General features: G+C 46.8%; 2 protein-coding genes across 2 annotated transcripts in view; both read right to left on the minus strand.

Moving 5' to 3' along the window:
* SH3BP5 (SH3 domain binding protein 5) overlaps positions 1–1,165 on the minus strand; it is a 53,827-nt gene extending 52,662 nt beyond the window's left edge. Inside the window, exon 1 of the mRNA XM_029070809.1 lies at positions 923–1,165. Within this exon, the coding sequence (XP_028926642.1) occupies positions 923–1,153 (231 nt within the window). The 5' untranslated portion in view covers positions 1,154–1,165. The remainder of the gene's footprint in view (positions 1–922) is intronic.
* A 4,539-nt stretch (positions 1,166–5,704) lies between these two features.
* Positions 5,705–26,098, minus strand: part of METTL6 (methyltransferase like 6) — a 32,337-nt gene continuing 11,943 nt past the window's right edge. Inside the window, exon 6 of the mRNA XM_029071330.1 lies at positions 5,705–6,006. Coding sequence (XP_028927163.1) covers positions 5,822–6,006 — 185 coding nt within the window. The 3' untranslated portion in view covers positions 5,705–5,821. The remainder of the gene's footprint in view (positions 6,007–26,098) is intronic.

Genomic DNA, 26,098 nt, shown 5'->3' on the forward strand with positions numbered 1-26,098 from the left:
CCTGGGCAGTTTCGGGGCGCCCTCCCTGGAATAAGGTCCTGTTAGGCAGTGTTGGTGCTGATGGGGGGGTCCCTGGGCGGTTTCCGGGCGCCCTCCCTGGGGGAAGGGCCCGGTGGTGCTGATGGGGGGCGCGAGCCAGGGGGATCCCTGGGCAGTTTCGGGGCGCCCTCTCTGGGGGAGGAGTCCGTTGGGCAACGTTGGAGCCGATGGGGGGGCGCGTGCCGGGCGCCGGAGGGGGGCGGTCCCTGGGCGGTTTCGGGGCGCCCTCCCTGGAGGAGGGGCCCGTCGGGGCTGATGGGGGGGGGGCGCGCGCCGGGGTCGCTGGGCGGTTTCGGGGCGCCCTCCCTGGAGGAGGGGCCCGTTGGGCAGCGTGGGTGCTGATGGGCGCGCGCCGGGCGGCGGGGAATCTCTGGGCGGTTTCGGGGCGCCCTCGCTGGAGGAGGGGCCCGTTGGGCAGCGTGGGTGCCGACGGGGGGCGCGCGGCGGGGCGGTTTCGGGGCGCCCCCTCCGGCGGGCAGGGCCCGCGGGGCAGCGTTAGCGCTGAGGGGCGGCGGGGGCGGCGGCCGGGGCCCGACCCAACGGGCCGCACGGGGCAGCCCGGCTGGGCATTATTACTGACGAATCATAATGATGGCGTGCGTTAAGCGCTTACTGTGTGCAAAGCACTGTTTCCCCCTCCGCCTTTGTTGCCGTCCGCCAACGCCCCCCGCCCCAGCGCTGCGGCGCAGGGAGGGCCCGGACCCCGGCTTTCCGCTACACAACGGGGGGGAGGCACACGGACCCCCCCCATACACAGAGGGACCCCCCCCCATACACAGAGGGACCCCCCCCCCCGGGTCACACACACACAGCGGGACCCTCCTCCTCCTCCTCCTCCTCAGGCGTGACAGACACCCAGCGCGGCCCGGGCCCCTTCGCTTACCTGGATGCGGGGGTCCACTTCCTCTTCCCCCTCGGCCGCCGCCGCCGCCGCCGCCGCCGCCGCCGCCTCCTCGTCGTCGTCGTCCTCCTCCTCCTCCTCGTCGCCGTCGTCCTCCTCGACCTGGTCGTCCCGCTCCCGCCGGGCTCGGTCCTCGCCCTCCATGTCGGGGCGGGCGGGCGAAGGGCCGTCGCGCGGCTCCTCCGCCCGAATGCGTTTGGGCGCCGATTCCATGGCGGGGGTGGGGGGGGGGGGGTCACACTCCTCCTCCTCCTCCTCCTCTTCCCCGGGGGCGGGACGGGGCTCGGGCCCGCTCCCGGCCCCGGCCCCGGCGGCTGCTCGTCCTCCTCGGCGGAGCGGGGCGGGGCTGGCGGGGCGGGGCTCCCGGCCTCGGGGTCCGCACAACGAGTTCGCCGCGGAGCCCGGAGAAAATGAGGACGACAGCGGCCGCTCCCGCACCGCCTCGTGCCCGCCTCGCGCTCGCGCCCGCCCCCTCTCGGCCGCCGCGCGCCGCCTCGCGCCCGCCCCCTCTCATTCATTCATTCATTCATTCATTCATTCATTCATTCATTCATCCATCCATTCATTCATCCATCCATTCATTCACTCACTCACTCACTCATTTGCTCACCTACTCCTCATTCATTCATTCACTCATTCACTCACTCACTCATTCATTCACTCCTCATTCATTCATTCACTCACTCCTCATTCAATCATTCACTCACTCCTCATTCATTCATTCCTCATTCATTCACTCACTCCTCGTTCGTTCATTCACTCCTCATTCATTCATTCATTCATTCCACTCACTCCTCATTCATTAATTCATTCACTCACTCATTCACTCATTCATTTGCTCACCTACTCCTCATTCATTCACTCATTCATTCACTCATTCATTCACTCATTCATTTGCTCACCTACTCCTCATTCATTCATTCACTCACTCACTCATTCACTCACTCATTCATTCACTCACTCCTCATTCATTCATTCCACTCACTCCTCATTCATTCATTCATTCACTCATTCCTCATTCATTCATTCCTCATTCATTCACTCATTTATTCAATCGTATTTATTGAGCGCTTACTACGTGCACAGCACTGTACTAAGCGCTTGGAATGGACAATTCGGCAACAGATAGAGACCCTCCCTGCCCATTGACAGGCTTCGGCCCCTCTCGGCCGCCGCGCACACCGCAGCAGTCCCGCCGCTCCCCCGCCCCGTACCACTTTCCTCCCCCCCGTCCCCCCCGTCCCCCATTCATTCATTCGACCGTGAGCCCGTCATGGGGCAGGGGAGGATCTCTCTCTGTTGCCCAGTTGTCCATTCCAACTGCTTAGTACAGTGCTCTGCACAGAGTAAGCGCTCAGTAAATACTATTGAATGAATTCATTCCACCGCCTTTATTCATTCCATCGTATTTAATGATGAATTCATTCCACCGTGTTTATTCATTCCATCGTATTCAATGATGAATTCATTCCACCGTCTTTATTCATTCAATCGTATTTATCGATGAATTCATTCCACCGTCTTTGTTCATTCAATCGCATTTATTGAGTGCTTACTCTGTGCAGAGCACTGTACTAGGCGCTTGGAATGGACAATTGGGCAACAGAGAGAGACCCTCCCTGCCCAATGACGGGCTCACAGTCTAAACATTTATTGAGCCCTGACTGTGCACGCAGTCCTGTGCCAAGCCCTTGGAAAGCACAATTCGGCAAAGGATCGAGATCCTCCCTGCCCCACAACGGGCTCATGGGCTCTAGAAGGGGGGAGACAGGCAGCACAACAAAACAAGTAGATAGGCATCAATATAAATAGAATTATAGATATATATGCACATCATTAATAAGATAAATAAAATAATGAATATGGACATATATACACAAGTGCTGTGGGGAGAGAGGGTAGAGCAGAGGGAGGGAGTAGGGGGCGATGGGGAGGGGAAGAGGAGCAGAGGGAAAGGGAGGGCTGAGTGTGGGCAGGCCTCCTGGAGGAGGTGAGCTCTCAGTAGGACTTTAAAGGGGGGGGGAAGAGAGCTAGTTTGGCATCTGCGAGGAGGGAGGGCATTGCAGGCCAGAGGTAGGACGTGGACAGGGGGTCGATGGCGAGACAGGAGAGAACGAGGCCCGGTGAGGAGGTGAACGGTGGCAGAGGAGCGGAGTGTGTGGGCTGGGATGGAGAAGGAGAGTAGGGAGGTGAGGTGGGAGGGGGTCAGGTGATGGAGAGCTTTGAAGCCAACAGTGAGGAGTTTTTCCTTGATATAGAGGTTGACAGGCAACCACTGGAGATTTTTGAGGAGGGGGTGACATGCCCTGAACATTTCTGCAGAAAGATAATCCGGGCAGCAGAGTGAAGTATAGACTGAAGTGGGGACTGAAGCAGCTCTCCCCTGCTCCTCTTCATCCCCCCCACTTCTCCCTCTTCTTCCTCTGCTCTCTCTCCATCCCCCCAACACACACACCCCCGGTTCCCCCCGACCTCCTCGGGGATCCCTCCTCTGTCCCTCTCTTCTCTGTCTAGTCAGTCGGGAGAAGTCTCGGGTTAGGAGGAGGACGGTGGTCGCCGGCATTAACTAGCACTCTTTATGCTTTTTTTTCAGAGAGATGAAAATAATAACGGTATTTGTCAAGCACTTACTTCTTGGCTAGCACTGTACTAAGCACCGAGGTAGATATAAATTAATCAGGCTGGTTACAGTCCTGTCCTACGTGGGGCTCACAAGTCGATGGAGGAGGGAGATCAGGTATTCGATCCTCATTTTACAGATTAGGAAACTGAGGCACCGAGGAGGCAAGTGACTTGCCCAAGATCACAAAGCAGGCAAATGGCACGGAATTAAAACCCAGCTCCCCTGGTTCCCAGGACCGTGCCCTTCTCACCAGGCCATGCTGCCTAAAAATATTAATAAAATCGGATGCATTAGCCAACTAATATGCTATTATGATATTGGTAGTTTTTATTGTAATTCGGCACAGATGGGTTGAAGGGCGGTTAGACCGAGGCCCGGCAACAGCCCTTTCTTTTTCCTAAATGACCACAAGCTATCTCGAACGACAGCTGTTGCCTCGGCACGCTGGCCGCTCCCACCCTTCTCCCTACTCTGCCACCAGCCCACCTGGACCCCGGGGACTGCCCAAGACCCAAGTCCGGGGCAGCAGTGGAGTGAGAGGGTGGAACTTGGAGTGGAGCGAGGGGGGGATGGAAGAAAGCTGACCCGCTCTGTCCATCAGGAGAATGTGCCGACGCCCGGGCACTGGCCGTGCCTCCAAAAATACTGGTCCTATCTGCCCGGCACGATCTCCGCTAACATTTAAGTTGAGAATTAGCACGAGGTTTGCCCCAATCAAGTTTGGGCGAAAAATACCCCAGAACTTTCTCTAGGAAAATTATCTTTGAAAATGATATTCATCCTGCGCAGACATGGTCAGTGAGTCAGAGCAGAACCAGGACTAGAACTCAGGTTCCCTGGCTCTCAAATCAAATGTTCTTTTCATTAGGCTGTGCTCTGTCTCCAGGGTATATACACTCCACTATTGTAAACAGTATTGAAATTTGTTCTAAAGCATTGCTGTGTGCCAAACACTGCTGATGGGCAGTCCTCCCTTCCCTCTTCCATTAGTCCCTTGGGGTGGGCGCCTACTTGTACTTGTAGAGAATAAAGTAGCTTATTCCGCAGGAGAAAAGCAAAAACAATGCCATCTCCTTCCCTTGTCTCTTTAATTAATCTTTCTCCACGATCAAGACCAATATCAATCTTCCCTCAACACCCCTTACTAACATTGTTTCTCATCTCTGGTATCTCCTTGATATACTAGTATTTGGATTTCCTTTGAACAGAGATGTGGAAAAAAAAATAGGTCATCTTCCTGAAGTTGGATTAATCCTTTCAGAGCGGCAGCCTCACTGATGTCTCAGTCTAGCTTACACTACTATGCCATTAGGAAGAGAACCACACTGTGTTCATCTGTCCCTGCCTGTGACTCTTTCTGTAGCCACACAGAAATCCCTCAGTGCTGCATTTCAGAAACATTAGTCCTGGAAAGTGAAAGGAGCCTAACTCCTCCTGTCAGGATCACCTCAGAGTGTAACAGTGCAGACTGACAGAAATAGAAGGAAACATTCATAAATCAATCATATTTATTGAGCACCGACTGTGTGCAGAGCGCTTGGGAGACTACATTCTGACAGACTTCGTAGCACAATCTCTGTTCACAAGCAGCTTACAGTATGTAGGGGAGAGACAGATATTAAAATAAAGTAGGAATAGGGGAAATGGATTAGGGATGGGGAGAAGCAACGGAGCCCAGTAGATAGAGCACGGGCCTGGGAGTCAAAAGGACCTGCGTTCTAATCCTGGGACTTGTCTGCTGTGTGACCCTGGGCAAGTCACTTTACTTTTCAGGGCCTCAGTTACCGCCTCTGTAAAACAGGGATCAAGAACGTCAGCCTTCTGTGGGACAGGGACTGTATCCAACCTGATTAATAATAATAATTAAAGTATTTGTTAAGCCCTCCTATGTGCCAAGATATCTACCACAGCGCTTAATATAGTACCTGGCACATGGTAAGTGCTTAACAAATACCATTTAAAAAACAGTTGTGAGTAAGAATGTTTACATAAGTACTGTGAGGCTGGGGTGAGTATCAAAGTGCTTAAGGGGTACGTTGCCAAGTTCATAGTTGACGCAGAGGGGAGAGCCGAGAGGGAAAATAAAAGGCTTAGTCAGGGAAAGCCTCTTGGAGGAGATGTGATTTTAGGAGGGTGTTGAAGGTGGGGAGAGTGGGGAACTGTAATATATGAAGTGGGAGGGAGTTCCAGGCCTGAGGGAGAATGTGGGCAAGGGGGCCGGTGGCGGAACAGACCCTCAACTCAGCCAAAAGTACTTCCTAAACCCGATGAAAGAGATAAAGAGAACTGAGAGTGGGGGTTCTCAGGGGACTTGCAAAAGAGAAACAGAAATTCCCCTTGCAAAAAAAGTAACAGATTTCCTGAGTGGTGTTAGGTGTAGCCTTGTGCTGTGACCATTCCAGTGTGAGTCTTACATAAGACAGGGCCAGATGTCCAGATGACACTTAAAAAAAAAAAATCACAGAAATCCAAAATGGATAAGGACTTCTTTCTTAACCAATCACCTGCTTGTAATAGCACCACAAAAAAACCCACCAAAATATCAGCTTCAACATCTACAAGGAAGGAAAATACGTGAATCTAATTGCAAACAACTAATTGATACACATATAACCCCACAGCAAAGGAGTGTTCACAAACTTTTGCTTTCCATACTTTCTGAAGGAAACTTGCTAATGCAGTGTTCTAAGACTGCTGCTAAATTTAAACAAGACCAAATAAAAAACAAATGTTTTTTGCAAACATATTTTGTAGAAGAAACCATTGTGTCATCTTTGTTTCACTATTTCGTTATGTATTCTGCAAAACATTTAGACTACCATGGCGTACACCCAGGATAGAAAGTCCAAGTGTAATTGTGAAACAGTTATAGAAAAGAGAAACATTTGAGATTAAACTGCTAAAAAAAGTATGCGGGCAAATTTCAAATCCTAGTGGATTCATCTGGGGCCAAGGATTACAGGTCAGTGCGTTAGGCTATTACTTTCAGTCTAAGAGCCATCACATTATCGTGATTTTCATCCATGGATTCGTGAACCATGCTTCTTGTCTTTGGAATCCCACAGGATCACAAGCTAAGGAAAGGGCATGTCATCATATTTTATGAACCCTAGAAGAAATGTGTTCCAGCCTGCATTTAACTGCCCAAAGACTCAGGTTGGTTGCTTCGAATACCCTACAGACGATATTGATGTGACCAGCAGTTAAGAGGCTAAGGAATTTCATAAAGGAAATCTGTCACAAAATGGGGGGGGCTGTTCCTATTAACGAATACGTTATCACACCTAGGGGTTCAATGACCTTCTTCCGAATTGTCAGAAAACCACTCCTCATTCCCATCTAAATGTCAGCTGAGGTTCCTGAATCTCAGTGACCCGACTGGTGAATACGGTCATGACCCTATAAGTAAATAGACTATTTCCTGGGAGGGTTCCCTTTACCTGTATTAGAGAAAACTAGCTCTCCGACCACCTCTGTGACTTCCAGGAGAGACCATTTGCTCTTTAACCACTATTCCGCCCTATGCCCCTTCCTCTCGACTCATTCTAGATGCTATTATGGATGCTAACACAGGCATACCTACCGTACGGCTGTTATGTGTTCCGCAAAAAGATGGAAATTATCATGAATGGCTGTATCATGGAGTACACCTTCCCATAGTTTCACAAGTTACACACTAGTATTCATTCCCAACCCTCTAGAAAAATGTGAAATTTCTTTACGTGCTGTACACTGTTTCGTTAAAATCACTAAACCATTGGTTAATCTTTGTTAAAAGAATTCTCCAGGTATAACATCAAGCTATAGCGAAATGAGGCATTGTTCAGAAGTTGCTTGGCCCAGTGAAAAGGGCACAGAGTGGGAGTCATTGGATTTGGGTTCTAATCCCGGCTCTGCCACTTGTCTGCTGTGTGACTTTGGACAAGTAATCTAACATCCCTGGGCCTCAGTGACCTCATCTACACAATATGGATTAAGACTATGAGCCCCATGTGGGATAGAGACCGTGTCCAACCTGATCATCTTGTACCTACCCCGGTGCTTAGTACAGTGCTTACCACATAGCAAGTGCTTACATGGCTTAGTGGAAAGAGCACGGGCTTGGGAGTCAGGGGTCGTGGGTTCTAATCCCGGCTCTGCTACTTGACAGCTGTGTGACTTTGGACAAGTCACTTAACTTCTCTGTGCCTCAGTTACCTCATTTGTAAAATGGAGATTAAGACTGTGAGCCCCACCTGGGACAACCTGATAACCTTGGATGTACCACAGCACTTAGAATAGTATTTGCCGCATAATAAGTGCTTAACAAATACCATCATCATTATTTTTAAAATGATTAAGAATCTCTGCAGGAGGTTGCAAAAGCAGGAGTTTATTCTGCTGATTTAGGGAGGGTTTTTTTCAAATTTAGTGAAGAATTTGTACAGTTTAGATTGAACAACCTTCTTGTAGCAAGCCAACTCCTCTGATCACTTCTGTACACACACCTTTTATCCCCTCTTTCCTTCAAGGTCTTCTTTGATCATTTTTATAAATTTAGCTGATTTCTTTAAAATTCACACCAGACTTCTCAATCCCCATATTTTAGCCAGTGATGGAGAAGCCATAACTCCTACTTTTGTTTTGGCACCTTGCATTAGTGTTAAAATGTATCCAGCTATATCATGGAGTCTGGATTGAAGGGTAGCTATAATTTGGGGTAGGTTATCAAACCCTAAGGGCTGAATCTCCAGTTCATAGGCAGCACCGGGGGGCTGTAACCCGGGATATGGCCAGGTGCTGATTTCTCTTCTTTTCTCTGTTAAAATATGAGCACCTTTAGGCTAAAGGCCAGATCTACTCTTTTACTTTCACTGACAACTCTATTTCAGCTAGGTCTCACTAAATTATTGGTACTCGGCCAAACGGAAGTGAAATTAGTAAAGGAGCATAAATGAGACAAGGTATAGCTGACAATCCTAACTGCCCTACTGAAGCAGAGTGAGGTCTACAAGACACAACAATGTTATCATTATTATTATTATTATTAGGTGCCAAGTCATTTCCGATTCATAGCAACTTTAGATATATTTTCTCCAGAACATCCTATCTTCTGCCAGAATCCATAACCTTCCTAACAGTTCTTCCGTTACCGTTATGGTCTCTATCCATCTAGCTGCTGGTCTGCCTCTTTCAAGTTTACCCTAGACTTTTCCTAGCATTAGTGTCTTCTCCAGAGAATTACTCCCCCTGATTATGTGCCCAAAACATGCTAAGTCGGGTCGTTTGGCCTTCCAAAGATCACTTTGGCTTAATTTGCTCCAAAATCCATTCGTTTGTTTTTCGGGCAGTCGATGGTATTTGCAAAAGCCTTCTCTAACATCACATTTCAAAAGAACCGATGTTCTTTCTGTCCTGTTTTTTCACCATCCAGCTTTCAGATCCATACGTTGTCACTGAAAACACCATAGAATTGACAATTTTACAGCTGCCCAAATGTGACCTGACAAATGTTTTTGATCCCTGTATTTAACGATCATGTAAAAAATAGATTTGAGGCGTTTAATCTCACAGACAAGGAACCAGAGAAAATGTGGATGGAGATTAAAAATGTCATCAAAGAAGAAAGCGACACAGTACTGCAAAAGGTCAAAAAGCAGAAAAAGGCAAAACAGATGTCGAACATAACTCTGGATGTACCCAGAAAAAGGAGGGAAGCGAAAATCAGATGACAAAAGAACCTGGTTAAAGAACTGAGCCGAAAATTCCAGGACAGCAGAGAGGCAGGACTTATTCATGGATTCTGCAACCAATGGTGACCTAAACCTATTGTGCTTTGGGCAGGCTCCAAGTCCTCTTCATTTAATCAAGCCTTTGTCCTTTACAAGGACACTCAGCAGGAATTGTGAGATCATGGGGGAGGTCATTTTTTAAAACGTCATATCATAAGCACCTGGTAGGCAAGGAATGTGTCTACCAATTCTGTTCCATGATATTCTCCCAAGCGTTTAATACAGTGCTCTGCTTAGTAGAGTGCTGTGCACATAGTAAGCCCTCAATAAATACCACTCCTTGATTGACTGATAGTTCTAATTGCGGATGATTTAATTACAACTCATGCACTTGCAGGTATTTGGTGGACAATTTTTTTCTTCAAAGTTTAACAAATCAGTTGCTTGGTTATTGAACAAAAGCCAAAAAAGACTCACTGGTTTCAGTGATATTTGTCAAATATTTATAATGGAAACTTGGCTGGAGCAGACTTCAAATTGAGAGCTTACTCCTTGATTACTCTCTACAGCCTTAACACAGTTAATGGAGCCACAAAAAGCTTGCTGATTACAGCTGTTTGCTTGGGGAGTGGGTAGGGAGCAGATGATTGAAAACATAAAGGATGTTTCCTTCCCCAGGGTGTGATTTTAATTCATAGAAAGGAAGAGTCAAACAAAAGGCCTTAGTTACTACTGCTCTACCATTGTTCAAGTAAGAAACTTTAATAACCTGAGAATTCTAGTGATGATTTTCTTCCTATGGGGTGACTTCAGGACATGGTTATTCTCTAACCTGCATCACTACAAAATAAATGTGGCCTCAGTGTGAAGCATTTCCGTGAGATTAAGGCCCTCGAGTAATGAGAATTCAGAATAAATTCTAATTTACACAGAGTCGGGCCTGGGCAGCTCAAAATCCAATAAAAGTGATGGGCAAATTTCAATTCCCTTTAGCAGTTTTATTCTCTCTGCAGTGACTAGCAACAACAGTTGTGACCCATAATTGAGGATGACCTGAACATCTGGATACTCCTGACATAAATCAGCTGAAAAGTCCTATCACCTAGATAAAGTAAAATTAATAAAGAAAGTGAAGCCACATGGCCTAATGAAAAGAGCACAGACCTGGGAGTCAGAAGACCTACGTGCTAATCCTGGCTCTGCCACTTGTCTGCTATGGGACCTAGGGGAAGTCACTTAACATTCCTATACTTCAGTTACTTCATCTGTAAAATGATGATTCAATCCTCCTCCCTCTGATTTAGACTGTAAACCCCATGTGGGACGGGGCTGTGCCCAATCTGATTACCTCATATCTTCCCCAGTGCTTAATTCAGTGCCAGCACCATAAAAATAAAAATACTTTTAAAAAAACCCTCTAAATCTTCATAATGATTGTGGTATTTGTCAAGTGCTTATTTGGTGCCAGGCACTCTTCTACACTAGATACAAGACGATCAGGTTGGACAGAGTCCCTGTGGCACATGGGGCTCACAGTCTTAATCCACATGTTACAGCCGCATGACTATTTACTCACAACCGTTCATAGCTTCAGTTCCAATAATTAGAATGATCAAAATGATTAGGAATGGAAGAAACCATTTACTTGAAAGAGACCCAACACTGAGGCTGTTTTGACAATAAGACACACTCTCCAGATAAACAACAAAACCTTACATTTTGGCCCAAATCCCCTCCTCACCATGCCTTGTTTCTCAAAAAAACTTCCAAAATATTAACATGGAAAACATATGCAGAGTACAGGCAGACAACCTGCAGCTTATAAAAGAGCTCTTGGGGTGATTGTGGAAAGTACTGAAAGCTATCCCATAGAGCCAAATTTTCTTGCTTACAACATATTTTCAATTATTTCGCTCCACTGACTTTTTAATTACTAATGCACATTTTCCCCAAAATAAGATCTTTCTGCACAAGTTTTTCGATGCTTGTTAATAACACCAGTGAATTCCAATAGCTCAGAGCAATTGATAATAAAATCTATGCTGTTTCCCAGTATTGCAAAGTGTATCATTCATTCAATTGTATTTATTGAGCTCTTACTGTGTGCAGAGCACCATACTAATTGCTTGAATAATGGTATTTGTTAAGTGCTTACTATGTGCAGGGCACTGTACTAATGTGCTGGGTGGATACCAGCAAATAGGGTTGGACGCAGTCCCTGTCCCACACAGAGCTCACAGTCTCAATCCCCATTTTACAGATTTGGTAAATGAGGCCCAGAGAAGTGAAGTGACTTACCCAAGGTCACACAGCAGACAAGTGGCGGATCCGGGATTAGAACCCATGACCTTCTTAGTCCCAGTCCCGTGCTCTATCCACTACACCTGGCTGAGTCTCTAGTAAGAACTTAACAAATACCATAAAAAAAACTAACAAAAAAGTACCAAGGGCAAATCTTCCTGGGGTTGGCTAGCAAGTGCGTCAGATTCATTCACATATGTTTTATCCAGAAACAAATGGAAACTCCTGAGCTCTAGGCATGGCATTACATTTGAGCCGTTTTTTGGAGGGGAGAGAAGGGAGGCTTATCAAAAAAGAGCCCTTTCCCAAAAACCGTGAGGCGATCTAAGTGCAAATAAGCCTGACCCAAGTAGCTCCGATTACCTTAAAAGAGTGCATAACTTTACCGTCCAGGGGAAGAAAGCCTGACAAGACCTGTTTTGCTATTTGCCAAACTATGGAGGCAGAGGGATGGATTAAATGACCTCCTTAGGCTTTTCCCAGGTTCACTGTAGCCTTCCTCCTTTCGGCCGGGGTAGTGTCATAGGCCTTCGGTTTTCTGGATAAATCTGAATGCCCGTGAATTTTTTTTAAAGGCGGCCTGAGGCAATCTCATCTTTCAGCAGGGGATAAATCTGTGCCTGTGTATCAATCAATCAATCAACCAATGGTATTTACTAAGCGCTTACTAAGTACAGAGCACTGTACTAAGCACTAGGGAGAGTGGAATACAACAGAATTAGCAGACACGTTCCCCAACCCGCTTCCTTCTTTCTCCAGTGGAAAAGCTATTCAACTCAAGCCCCTTCCTTTTCTATCTCGCTTTTAGTACTGCTGGTTCTCCTACGGAAGGCCATCAGGTCTGGAAAGAACCACCCCTTGTGCCTTCTAACTGAAGAGAGAGAGCTTGTTTGCCGTTGGGTTACTGTCAGGACTTCTAGGGTGGTGGGTTTTGGGACGAACCGGCACTTTCCCTCTGATTTAACTTGGTCTAACCAGGGAAAATCCCAAGGTAACATTTCCTTTGTTTAGTCTGCTACCAAATACAAAGCATTTGGCAGGACTGTGACCACAAGGAGGAAGTTCAGTTGGGTAACTGTTTAGAAAACCTACACATTGCCTAATTTAATTATTCCCCAAAGTCTTTGAGGTGATAACACATTTTGCAGCTAACAGCTCATCGGTGTTCTTCCCTGATACCAATTTAGATGGTGGTGTTTTTGAAAACAACTGGGTTTGACACCCCACCATTTTTCTCCCTCCTTCTCCTCAGACACCTATATCCCTTCAGACTCACTGAGGTCAAAGAACCTCATGAGGTCATCAGGCCTGGCCAAACCAGAACCATCTCAGGTGGACCCTCCTTCTGCGGGAGGTAGCTGAAGAGGAAAGCAGAATGGCTGAAAGGACACCTTCCCCCCATGCTTCCTCTCCCTCCTCTTTTTTGTTCTTGTAATACTGCTTATTGCTATAAAAGTGGTCACAAAGGAAGACTCGGACTTCCGCCCTTCCTAGTGCTCAGGCCCCCCCACTTCTTTGGATGCTGCTGCCCCTTCGCAAGCATTGCCCCGATTCTGAGTTCAGAGCCAATATAATAATAATAACTATGGTATTTGTTAAGCACTTACTATATGCAGAGCACTGTTCTAAGCGCTGGGGTAGATACAGGGTAATCGGATTGTCCCACGTGGGGCTCACATTTTTTAATCCCCATTTTTACAGATGAGGTAACTGAGGCACAGAGAAGTTAAGTGAGTTGCCCAAGGTCACACAGCAGACAAGTAGCGGAGCCGGGAGTAGAACCCATGACCTCTGACTCCCAAGCCCATGCTCTTTCCACTAAGCCACGCCGCTACATCCTACTTGTCACACTCTAAGCCCATAGACGCTTGTGGATTCTGTGAGAATCAGACCCTAAACGGACCTGACGCTAATTTGCCTTCTGGTCTTTTATTAAACCCATTAAAGTAAGTACACTGTGTCAGCTCCAGAGAGCAAAGCGTTCTCCATTCACCCAGTGACCTCCATGGATCAGTTTCCATTTAAGAGACCAACCATGTCATTTATCTTTTCGATTTAAAGAGATGGGCGAATGAGGGCAAGAACTTGAAGCCTTAAGGCTTAAGAATAGCCTGACCCCAGTAAACTCTATAATTTCTCATCCGCTCCAACTGAAATATAGGGGACAGAGTTCTTCTCATTAACCCACAGCTTCTCCATGATCGGGAATGGGTTTTAGCCTCTGCTGCATACCTGCCGAGTCCCAGGCATTTCCCAGATGCCCAGGGAGAAATAGGCATCACTTCACTTGAATTCTGGGGAATTCAGTGTAATATCCTGAAAGCCGGTCCGAAGCAGTGTAAGAAAAAATAACGTTAGTATGTCACAGCCTCATTTGCTCCAAGTGCCTAGATCAATTCTCCCAAATCCAGACCTTTCCTCTCACATCGTTTCTGCAGCATGGACTCTCTGTGCCCTCGGCTGCCCTCTCGGCCAGTCCTTTTAAGTCTCTCCTCGAGGCCACCGCACTTCCTGTCCCTGGGCCTACCTGACCCCGGCTTCTGCTTTCTGCCCGGTTCCACGGCCTCTTTGAAAAATGGATGGCATTTGACTACGTGGCTTTGAAGATCACTGCTAAAAAGTCAACCGACTAAACTGTGTTTGTGTCTCCACCCATAAATTTTGGGTGACACATCCAAAAGAAGCGGCGGCTTCTCAAGTCCTACAGGCATTACCCACAAATTCTTAGCACTGTGTGTGTCTGTTTGGGATCAAGGGCAAAGGAGGAATCAGACCTTTATGAGAAAACAGGGTCCAGCTTTATTTCATTTCTTATTTATGGTATTTGTTAAATGCTTAGTCTGTGTCAAGCACTGTTCTAAGAGCTGGGGTAGAAACAAGTTAATCAGGTTGGACACAATCCCTGTCCCTCAAGGGGCTCACGGTCAAAGTAGGAGGGAGAACAGGTTTTGAATCCCCATTTCTCAGATGAGGGAGCTGAGGTGCAGTTCAGTGACTCGTCCAAGGTCATACAGCAAGCAACTGGCGAGCTGGAATTAGAACCCAGGCCCTCTGGCTCCCAAGCCCATGTTTTTTCCACTAGGCTACACTACTGCTACACTACTGAAATGGCAGGGGCCTAGAGAAGACCAAGACAAATGATGAATGATGGAAAATAGTGCTAAACAAAGGCTCCAGGAATTGAGGTGGTTTAGCCTAGAGAAGGGACGACAACAAAACAATTCAATTATCGCTCCTCTCCTACTCTAACAGAGAATAGTCCTTATTGTTCCTGGACGAGCTAAAAATACTTGGAAGCAATTACGTCACTGAACTGAACTTCAATTGCAATCATTGTAAAATCAATCAACCAATCAATGGTGTTTTATTGTACTCTTCCAAGTGCTTTGGTACAGTGGTCTGCACACAGTAAGTGTTCAATAAGTACATTGACTGATTGACTGTGCTTATGACTTCAGTTGACTGGACATAGGATGCTCCTAAATATCCAAAGGCTTGGTTTATTTTCAGTTTATAAGAAAACGCCCCCAGCACCACATTGAGAATGAAGCTGGCCCAAGTGAAAGAAAACAAGGCTTTGTGCGGTAAAGATCTGTTAGCTTGATGTTTACTTGTCAGTTTCCATTCTTCATTTCTGAAAATGACACTACGAACAGTGAGATCCCATCTATGCTGGTGAGTGAAGCAAGATCCTTTCTGATCTCCCATCCTCTTGTCTCTCCCCCCTTCAGTCTATACTTCACTCCGCAGCCCAGATTATCTTTCTACAGAAACGCTCTGGGCACGTCACCCCCCTCTTCAAAAATCTCCACTGGTTGCCTAACAACCTCCATATCAAGGAAAAACTTCTCACTGTTGGCTTCAAAGCTCTCCATCACCTTGCCCCCTCCTACCTCACCTCCCTTCTCTCCTTCTACAGCCCACCCCGTACACTCCGCTCCTCAACCGCCGCTAACCTCGTCACAGTGCCTCGTTCTCTCCTGTCGCACCGTCGACCCCTGGCCCACATCCTACACTGCCTGCAATGTTCTCCCTCCTCACATCCACCAAACTCTCTTCCCCTCTTCAAAGCCCTACTGAGAGCTCACCTCCTCCAGGAGGCCTTCCCAGACTCAGCCCCTCCTCCTCTCCCCATCATCCTACTCCCTCCCTCTGCTCTACCCCATTCCCTTCCCCACAGCACTTGTGTCTATTCATATATATTATTTATTACTCTCTTTGATTAATGATGTGTATATATCTATGATTCTATTTATCTATTTTGATGGTATTGCTCCCTGTCTACTTGTTTTGCTGCCTGTCTCCCCCTTTTAGACTGTGAGCCCATTGTTGGGCAGGGATGGTCTCTACCTGTTGCCCAGTTGTCCATTCCAAGCGCTTAGTACAGTGGTCTGCATACAGTAAGCACTCAATAAATACGATTGAATGAATGAATGAATCGAGAGCCATGACCACCGCCCTCTCCTTTGCAATGCGAGCCCATAGAGATAGTCTGCACTGATGCACTTGTTCTTCTCGGGACTTGCCTCTTTTCAGGCCTGCGTTTTGTTATCCCAATCTGCCACATTTAAAGACGTGCTTTCACAGACCAGTTTGTGGGAGTACATGGGTCTGTCTGCAAATTCCATGCACAGTTCAAGGCCGTGTGGGGAATAGGAGGATTTCCAATAGGCTTTAACCCAGTTGGAGAGGCAGGAGAGAACACTGTCTCTCCTCAGAAGTGAATATATGATTCACATTTCAAATTCAAGTTCCACAAACAATGGTCTCCTGGAATCCATCTCTGACTTTTAGCTATTTACCCTCTAACACTGCTGAATCAAGGGTACGTAAACCACACTCGCCAACTCTTCGGGGGAAATAAAAAGTCTATCTGGCATCTTCTCCTGCGGGAGAATAGAGCTGGGGATGGATTCATCCCCTGGGGATGGGGACACATTTCTCCCACAGTTGCTATCAGCACTCTCCCCTCCCCCCATCAGTGAGAAATCATTGCAGAACGAGCCAAGAGAGGTGCAAGATTCAATTTGCCTCAGCTAAAAGCTCTGTCTTAGACTGCCCTGAGTGACCAAGGGTCCATGTTCTGACCAAGCTCCTCTAGTCACAGTACCCTACTAATCTTTGTTTTTTTTGTCTTCATGTTGTCTACATGCTTTGTTTTAAATGTCTTTGTTTCACATCTCCTTTTTATTTTTCCCCTAAGGGAAAGGGACCGTGTCTAATTCCCACCTGTGTTCTCTTTCTCAGCGTTTAGTACAGTGCTCTGCCCAGAGTAAGAACTTAATAAATACTACTGCTATTACTGCTGCTGAGCGTTACAGCATTTGCTGGGAAGGGCTGGGCAGAGGAAGAGGCTGAGCAGCTGCTGACTCAGCAAACAGACTGACAAGTTACTTTTTTAAGTGTTTCAACCAAGGGGAGAATGAAGGCCAGACCTCCTGGGTCAACAGCTGCACTGTTGAGATCAAGAAATGTGTTTCTCAGCACACTGACATTAATATTTCTTTTCACCCTTCCCCTCCCTGAAGTCAGGGCCAGCTCTCTTAGGCTTGTTATCCAAGAAGTGGAACGGAAGGTATATCAAAGGTTAAATGCATAAGGTCCTTCTCCCCGTGCTGTTCCTCTGATCCATAATTTCCCCAAATTATTAATAATAAGCTAATCGCACTTGGCCACAGTCCACGTCCCACATGGGACTCACACTCAATCCCCATTTTTTTTTTTTTTTACAGATGAGGTAACTGAGGCACAGTGAAGTAGCTTGCCCAATGTCATACAGCAGACAAGGGGTGGAGCTGGGGATTGGAACCCAGGTCCTTCGGATTTCCAGGCCTGGGCTCTAACCACTAAAGCATGCTGATTCTCATTAACCCTCAAATCAGCCTGACATACGCTTCTCCAACTAGCTAGCTCAGACCGTGTCATGATTCATTCTCCTCTCCTGTGTGTTTCTCCCAATTAAAATTTATCACTTCTCTCCTGGGGAAGCGTTTTCCTTGCAAGGCTTGGCAGGAGAGGTTGCAGGATGTTGGAGCAGAAATCCCCTAAGAAAAGACATGTCTACATCTATAATTCATTTATATTAATGTCTATCTCCCCCTCTAGATTGTAAGCGCGTTCTGGGCAGGGAACATGTCTACCAACTGCTATATTGTACTCTCCCAAACATTTAATACAGGGGAAGCAGCGTGGCTCAGTGGAAAGAGCCTGGGCTTTGGAGTCAGAGGTCATGGGTTCGACTCCCAGCTCTGCCACTTGGGAGCTGTGTGACTGTGGGCAAGTCACTTAACTTCTCTGTGCCTCAGTTACCTCATCTGTAAAATGGGGATTAACTGTGAGCCTCACGTGGGACAACCTGATGACCCTGTATCTCCCCCAGCGCTTAGAACAGTGCTCTGCACATAGTAAGCGCTTAACAAATACCAACATTATTAGTGCTCTGCACACAGTAAACACTCAACGAGTACGATTGATTGATTGAGACTCTTTGGGAAGCACTTCACCAGGCCAAAGATAGTACGCATAAAGAACATGATTCAAAATGAGTCGGAAATTTATGTCTCTCTGCCTGACTGCAAGAACAAGGACTTCTCTAGTTTCCATTTTTCTCTCTGTGGAACGAGGTGTTTGGTGAGTCGGGGAGGACTACCTCGTGAACATCTAGTCTCTCCTACTCAATGAACTGTGGCCCAGGCAGCTAACAGAGGAAGGGGCTGGAGGGCCACTCCTTGCCAACAAGACAAAGCATGTTTACTTCCTCATGCGCAGTATATAGTAGGGCCAAACGAACAATGTCGGGGGCGGAGGTGGCATGGGGGCACAACTGAATTACTAGGTTTGTCTATGATGTCCCTAAGGGCTTCTTTTTAGCCCCCTGCTTGGGTGAGGTAACTCAGCCCCCGCTGCAGACTTCACGGTTGAACTCATCCTTGCCGTACCAACTTTCCGCAAAACGAACTCTGATTTTCTGAATCACATGTTTCCAGGTGAAGCCTCACTGAAAATGCTTTAGTATTTTTTCTTGTACAGATGGAGGGCAGTCATGCGTTTGGTGCTCTAGAAAGTCCAAGATGATGGAGAGAGGCTAATCACATGGCTTCTTCAGCTGGTTGAAAGTGACCTGAAATAACCTGCTGCTTCCACCTAGAAGGCCTGGCCACACGCAATAAGAAATCAGCTGAACTCGATCAGATGTCCCGATTTGGGTGGTGGGACCCATTACGGTCATGTTTCCTGCCAGTATGGTGGGAGGATGGGAAAGAATCTGGCAGCTGTGGCACATGGGGTGATCGTGTGGCAGAGGAGGAGGACGAAGAGGAGGGAGGATGTTCACTCTTTACTCCTCCTCCTCCTCTTCAGAGTTGACCACAGCTGCCGGCACCACTACCGGGGGCTAAATCTGGCCCTTTGCCCTTTCCACGTGGTGACTGGGAGTTTCCCACCCGTTCAGGGAACGTGTCTCCCAATTCTGTTGTACTCTGTCAAGCACTCAATACAGTGGTCTGCCTACAATAGACGCTCAAAAAATACCACTGATTGATTCACCGAAACGACCTGATTCTGAGTAGGCCGGCTTAGCCTTCCCCTTCCCTCCGGCCTATCCTCTCAGCTGCCTCCACCCCGCCTCCCCAAGTCCTGCACACAGGGAATGGGCAACTCTAAACAAAGGCCCAGAAAGGGTCAGATTGGCTGGACATCGGCATTCGACAAAGTGACGGCTGCCATTTTCACCAGCACTTATAACCAGGTTGTAGAGACCAGAAAAAAGTGGCGCAGAACAGTTACTCATTAACATAACACACCTCCCTTTTCTTGCTTCCCTTCTCCTCTGCTCCCTATATCTGTCCCACTTTCTGTCTCTTTATCTTCCCCTTTCCCTTCTCCCCTGCTTTTGTCCCTGCCTCCAGAAGGCCCAGGGTGGCCACCCACCAACACACTTTATAATACCAGGCATTGAGACCCCCGTGAAATCACACAAATTAGGCTGGGGGCACAGTGTACATGACGACTTACTCTATTTTGCTCTCCCAAGCACTAAGTACAGTGTTCTGAATATGGTCAATGCTCAGCAAACACCCCGGATCGATGTCACAGGTACCATTTTGTGGAAGTCGGCTTTTCTCCGGGGAAGATCTCTGACCTTCCAGCCCCCATTTGCTCCTGAGCCATTGTGTTCGTGTTCCCCTCCCAGGCCCTTCTGAACAAGGGCTCCGTGCCACAGCTGAGGAACTCAAAGGCAGGAGCTAAGGCAGAGGGAGGTTGGGCTCTGAAAATAAAAATATCAGATAAAGAGGCATCCAGTGCCATATCAGCACTAGACAAGGAACAGACCAGCTGAAAAACAGATTGCCCAGAATAAATCGGATGACCTTCTACTCTATGACAACCCCACTGGCTCTGCTGGGATCATCCTTCTGGCTGCTTTCTCTGACAGCTCTGATTAGGGAGCCCGATGGTTTATCAATCAATCAATCAATGACTTTTATTGAATGCTTACTTTGCCCATTCATTGATTCGTATTTATTCAGCACTTACCGTGTGCAGAGCACTGTACTAAGTGCTAATGAGAATACAATATTTTTGGGAGACCTGATCCCTCCTTTCAAGGAGATGAAAATCTCCAGGGGATAAAAATGGTATTTGTTAAGCACTTAGTACCAAGCACTGTACTAAGCGCTGGGGTAGATACATGGTAATCAGGGCAGAAACAGTCTATCTTATCCTCTGTTAGTCAAGTCCACCCTTCCCTCTCAACTACTGTTACTCTACTATCAGCTCCTCCTCTCAAGGGACTGGTTCTGATGGCCCACCTATGCCTCCCTCATAATAACAATACTAATGCTGGTATTTGTTAAGCGCTTACTACGTGCAAAGCTTTGTTCTAAGCACTGGGGGGATAAAAGGTGTTCATGTTGTCCCACGTGGGGCTCACAGTCTTAATCCCCATTTTACAGATGAGGGAAATGAGACCCAGAGAAGTGAAGCGACTTGCCCAAACACAGCTGACAAGCGGCGGAGCCGGGATTAGAACCCATGGCCTCTGACTCCCAAGCCCGCACTCTTTCCACTGAGCCACCTCGTACCGAAGGCAGAATGGGCTGTTGGGTAAGCCAATCTCCCCCTTCCGGCCAGCTGGTCCTCCATTCTATCCTGACCTTTTAGAACATGGACAAAGCCCTGGTAAGTCCCTTCATTAAAAATAAAACATAAGAATCCTTATCTTGATACTGGAAAGGTTCTGAGAGAAAATATACAGAATTGGGGCTCTGGAGTTCCCGTTCTGTCTGGAGATCTGGAAGGGCACTAAGAACTGGGTATACTGCCCAGAAGGAAGACTTGAAGGCTTACCAAATAAGACCTGAAGCCGGAACCGGGCTGAATAACATAATTTCTGTCTCGTGCCCCTGCTACCAGCTGCAATAGCAGCAGCGAAGGGAGGCAAGGAAGATGAGGACAGAGAGAAAGTGGAGAATAGCGATATTTGCTAGTAGTGAGAAACGACATCCCCCACTACTTCTGCTTACTTCCTCTGGGCCAATTACATCCCACACCTTCTCTGCTCACCCTCCGGACAGCCCTTTCTATTTATGAGGAGATTTGCTTCTTTTTCTTTATGATAGGTAGGTTTAGGGTTTAGAAGGGAGTAAGAATTGCAAAACTCAACTGTGCTGGGCATCAGTGGCACGGGAGAGAGTCGAGGGCAGAGACTCGTTTACTGCGCGGAAGGAGGCAAGAGTAAAACCACTTCCGTATTTTTACCAAGAAAACTCTCTGGATACACTACCAGAACGGCTGTAGATGGAAGTGGGGTGATCTGGGAGAGCCGTGTCTATGGCGTCGCTATGGGTTGGACATGACTCGACAGCATAAGAAAACAACCACAAGAATTGCATCTCCCACTGTATAAAAAGCAGCTCACTATCATTAATGCTTTTCACCATCATTACCATCTTCATTCTGCTTACCTGGAAAATCCATCTGTACCAGAGACGCGTTGTCCGGTGATGATTTTCTCTTCAAAGCCAGGCTCCTTTCTGGCTAAAGCAGGCTCGGGGCTCCTTACACCAATTATTCAATTTCCAAATGACTAGAATTAGACACTGCTGAAATCTCTTGGAGTATGATGGGTAATTATTTTGTTTTGAAGTTGTGAGGTAATTTTTAGAGAATTCAAGAGTTCAAATGATAAAGGTATTCATTCATTCATTCAATAGTATTTATTGAGCGCTTACTATGTGCAGAGCACTGTACTAAGCGCTTGGGATGAACAAGTCGGCAACAGATAGAAACAGTCCCTGCCGTTTGACGGGCTTACGGTCTAATCGGGGGAGATGGACAGACAAGAACAATGGCAATAAATAGAGTCAAGGGGAAGAACATCTCGTAAAAACAATGGCAACTAAATAGAATCAAGGCGATGTACAATTCATTAACAAAATAAAAGGTACAGACATGAAACTTTCAAAGGGACGCCAAATGAAAAGAGAGGTGACACATTTCACATGCTGTTGTCTCTAACCTTTACAGGACTTAGAAAACTGTAGCATTTATAAAAGGAACTCCTGGAAATTTTGATTCCGAAGTCCTGGTATCTATCAGTGAATCAGTGGAGTATTTATTGAGCACTTCCAGCCCGCAGAGCACTATACCAAGTGGTTGGGAGAGTACATACTACAGAGGTGGTAGACATGATCCCTATCCACAAGGTCCTTCGAGTCTAAAGGTAATCTCAAACTCAGAGGTCTCAGAGGGTCCTTTGGGCTGGGCAACACTATGAAGCTGTTCTTTTACTTTTAAAATTCTCAACAGATTTCCTCCCTGGAAAGGGGCTTACACCTGCAAATTATCCAGATATTTGGTGCCACACACACACTCTTTGGCCTCACTGGTTCATTTAAGGACAAAACTAGACTTACCAAAATTGAAGCTAAAAGCGTATTTTGGATGGGGACTAAATTATTTGGATGGCTAACATATTTAGAGGTGTGCGAACTAAAAAGTTTGCTTTTACTTTCATTTCCCAAGAGTAGAGCTTCAAAGCTTTATTGAAGGCATATCTCCTCCAAGAGGCCTTCCCTGACTAAGCCTCTTCTACCCCTCCCTTCTGCATCACCCTGACTCACTCCCTTTATTCTTCCCCCCTCCCAGCCCCACCCACAGCAGTAATCTTGCATATTAATCATATTAATCATTAATCTGTAATTTATTTTATATTAATGTCGCTCTAGACTTCAGCTCATTATGGGCAGGGAATGAGTCTGTTTCTTGTTATATTGTACTCTCCCAAGCGCTTAGCACTGTGCTCTGCAAACAGTAAGCGTTTGATAAATATGACTGACTGACAGGAAACCTACCTGAGGTCACACAGTGGATCGGTGCGAGATGGAGTTGGAAATAGAACTCTTGGGTAGCATTGCAAAACTTTTAAGACTAAATTATTTAGAGTAGGAAGAGAGGGGTGTTGCGGGGGAAAAAAGCAAACACAGGGGCAGGGGAAATCTGGTAGAACAGAATGAAATACATGACCCCAGCTATCTGTCACCGATTTCAGGAGGAATCCTGGAACCACTCATTCATTCATTCATTCATTCATTCAATCACTCATATTTATTGACCAGTACTGCGTGCAGAACACTGTACCAAGTGGTTGGGAGAGCACAATACAACAATAAACACATTCCCTGCCCACAGTGAGCATAAAGTCTAGAGGACAGCGTGACTCATCCCTTATGAAGTGTCTACATATCCCCCACCTTTTCCCCACACCGCTCATACACCCTTCAGAGTAGTGAAGAATCTGCCAAATAGGCAAATAGTTTCAGATGAAGCAAGTGGGGAGGTGAAGATATGGAAAGGAGCCCATAAAATACAACTTTCCAAACAAAAATGCTGGCATTAATGCATCGAAAATAAAATTAAATACATGCTATAAACTTGTTTTAACAGGAAAATGTGAGATTCAGCAGTTGAGGCTATTAGAGCTTTTATGAATTGCTCATCCCAAAGTTGATAATGGTCAGGTAGAGAGGACTCATTGTGCAATTTCTCTCTCTCGGACCGGAAACTGTGAGTTAGAACTAAACCTTGTCCAATATGATTAATATGCAAGGCAGGAATGCAACCATATCGCACATCCTCTAGTGTCTACGCCAGAATCGCTTGAAACAGCAAGATGAATCAGAAGAAAATGGAGAGGGGCATTTTCTTAGTTTTATTTCAAGAAAGGACAGAGCTGCCCCAGGGCTACAGGACAGGACCAGGTGGCTCGCAGACAAGAGCGACCAGCAGTCTCTAGGGTAAGATAAAACACAAAAATTCAGTCGGTAGCAACTAAACCGGGTAAAACGTCGGTAGAGCCGGCAGCCCAAGTCCTGGGAAAAATCCCTGCCCTCTTCCTTTCTGCAAGGGCACTGACCAACTACCACGAGCTAACAAAGCCCTTGGCTTCAGAAACAGTCACCCACCCTCAAATGGGCTCTCAAAAATAGCATTTCTTCCTAAGCCGTAAAAATCTGATGCAATATTTCACTCCCTGAATTGATGGTGGCTTTGGGTAGTTTCAAGAAGGCAGGGAGGTCTGATGAGAAGCATCTACTGCCACCTTGTGAAGAGAGCTGCGAATTCCCAGTTCCATTTATCGTCTCCGAGGTGAAATTGCTTTTGTCTTCCTAATGAGAATCTGCCGGAAAACGATTTTCATCCCTTGTGTTTATCGGCTGGGGTACGAAGTTATTTCTTCTGGGAGCTATTTCATCTACATCCTAAATCATTATTCGCCTCCTACTGGGAGCCTGAAATCCTACATCTTCACCTTCTCTTCACCATTTCCCTAATGCCCAGAAAGAAATATTATTAGAGAAATTGGTGTCTGATATGGTTATTTTAATTGGATTATTGTCCGGGAAAGTAAATGGCCTTGCATTTGGAGCAGAATCAATGGGAAAGGTTATTGGGGCAAGTAGGCTTGGGGAGGACTGGACTAGTCCAGAGGAAATTTGGGCATTTGTTCAAAAACTATGAGTCTTGTATGATGGTCACTGAGCCTCAGAATCCTCTTCCACTTGTGAAAGGTCTACCTGGAGAAGCAGCGTGATAGATCATGGGCCTGGGAGCCAAAGGACTTGGGTTCTAATCCTGGCTGTCATGTACCTGTAGTGTTCCCTTGGTCAGGTCAGTTCACTCTGTGCCCAGTTCCCTAATCTGTAGAATGGGAATTGAACACCTGATCTCCCTCTTAGACTGTGAGCCCCATGTGGGACTTGATTATCTTGTATCTACCCCAGCACTTAGTTACAGTGCTTGGCACATAGTAGGCGCTTAACATATACCACGATTAATCATTATTATTAGTCATGTGGCCAGAGAAGCAGCGTGGCGCAGTGGAAAGAGCACGGGCTTTGGAGTCAGGGCTCATGAGTTCGAATCCCAGCTCTGCCACTTGTCAGCTGTGTGACTGTGGGCAAGTCACTTAACTTCTCTGTGCCTCAGTTCCCTCATCTGTAAAATGGGTATGAAGACTGTGAGCCCCACGTGGGACGACCTGATTCCCCTGTGTCTACCCCAGCGCTTAGAACAGTGCTCTGCACATAGTAAGCGCTTAACAAATACCAACATTAACATTAGCTAGGAACATGGCTGATTGGCTGGGTGGAGGAAACCAATCCTGGGCTTAGGACTCAGAGTAATGTCACTCTTGGCTGCTCACTCTGTTCCTCCTCTTCTTCTCCAAACCATATTCCTCTCCTGCCTCAAATCCAAATCAAGATTCATCTCCTCCATGAAGTTTTTCCAAACAAGCCCCGCCTATTTGCCTGTCCTGCCCTCATCCTTTTCCACCACGCTGATTGTTTCTCCTATGTAATCTGTATCTCTGAGGAAGGTAATGACTGGGTTTATATGTTTCTGTCTTTTGTACAGTATTTATACCAGAGACTGAGGGGATTTGTTGCAGCCAGGTGTGTGTGTGGAATTAGCCAAGGGATTCAAAACAAGAGGGATGGCTAGAAGTAAACACGGATGAAACCATAATAACTTTGGAAAACTACTTAGCAAAGGGGCAGAATCCAGAGGTTTTAGGGTATCTTCTCACTGTCTTCACCTGTGTTTTCATATCTGAAAAACTGAGACAACAAGAACAGTTTTTCTACGGCAAGGGTGTTGTGCTTCTGAAGCTCGTGTTACCAAAAATGTTTGCATTAGTTAACTGATGTTTTGACTGACATCAGTCTAGTACTGAGACCGGACGCTGATCTGAGCAGGGGAGGCACCAAGGAGCCGGGAGGCAAAGGGAGCTGAAAGGTAATCCAGCCACTAACGACCCGTTAACATTTGCCCAGTCACGCTACATAGTCGCTAACAATCTCGTTCCACCAACTCGCAGCCCTGGAGCAACCCGACAGTACATTTCCTCCACTGCAGAACAATGCTGCAGAAATCTAGATGCTCCTTCATTTCCTTTATCTCCCTTCTCTTCTGCATTGACTAGGCACTTGGTATTTCGATTCTCACCTCAACCCCACAGCA

The sequence above is a fragment of the Ornithorhynchus anatinus genome, chromosome 8, assembly GCF_004115215.2.
Source record: "Ornithorhynchus anatinus isolate Pmale09 chromosome 8, mOrnAna1.pri.v4, whole genome shotgun sequence".
In the NCBI taxonomy this organism is placed as follows: Eukaryota; Metazoa; Chordata; class Mammalia; order Monotremata; family Ornithorhynchidae; genus Ornithorhynchus; species Ornithorhynchus anatinus.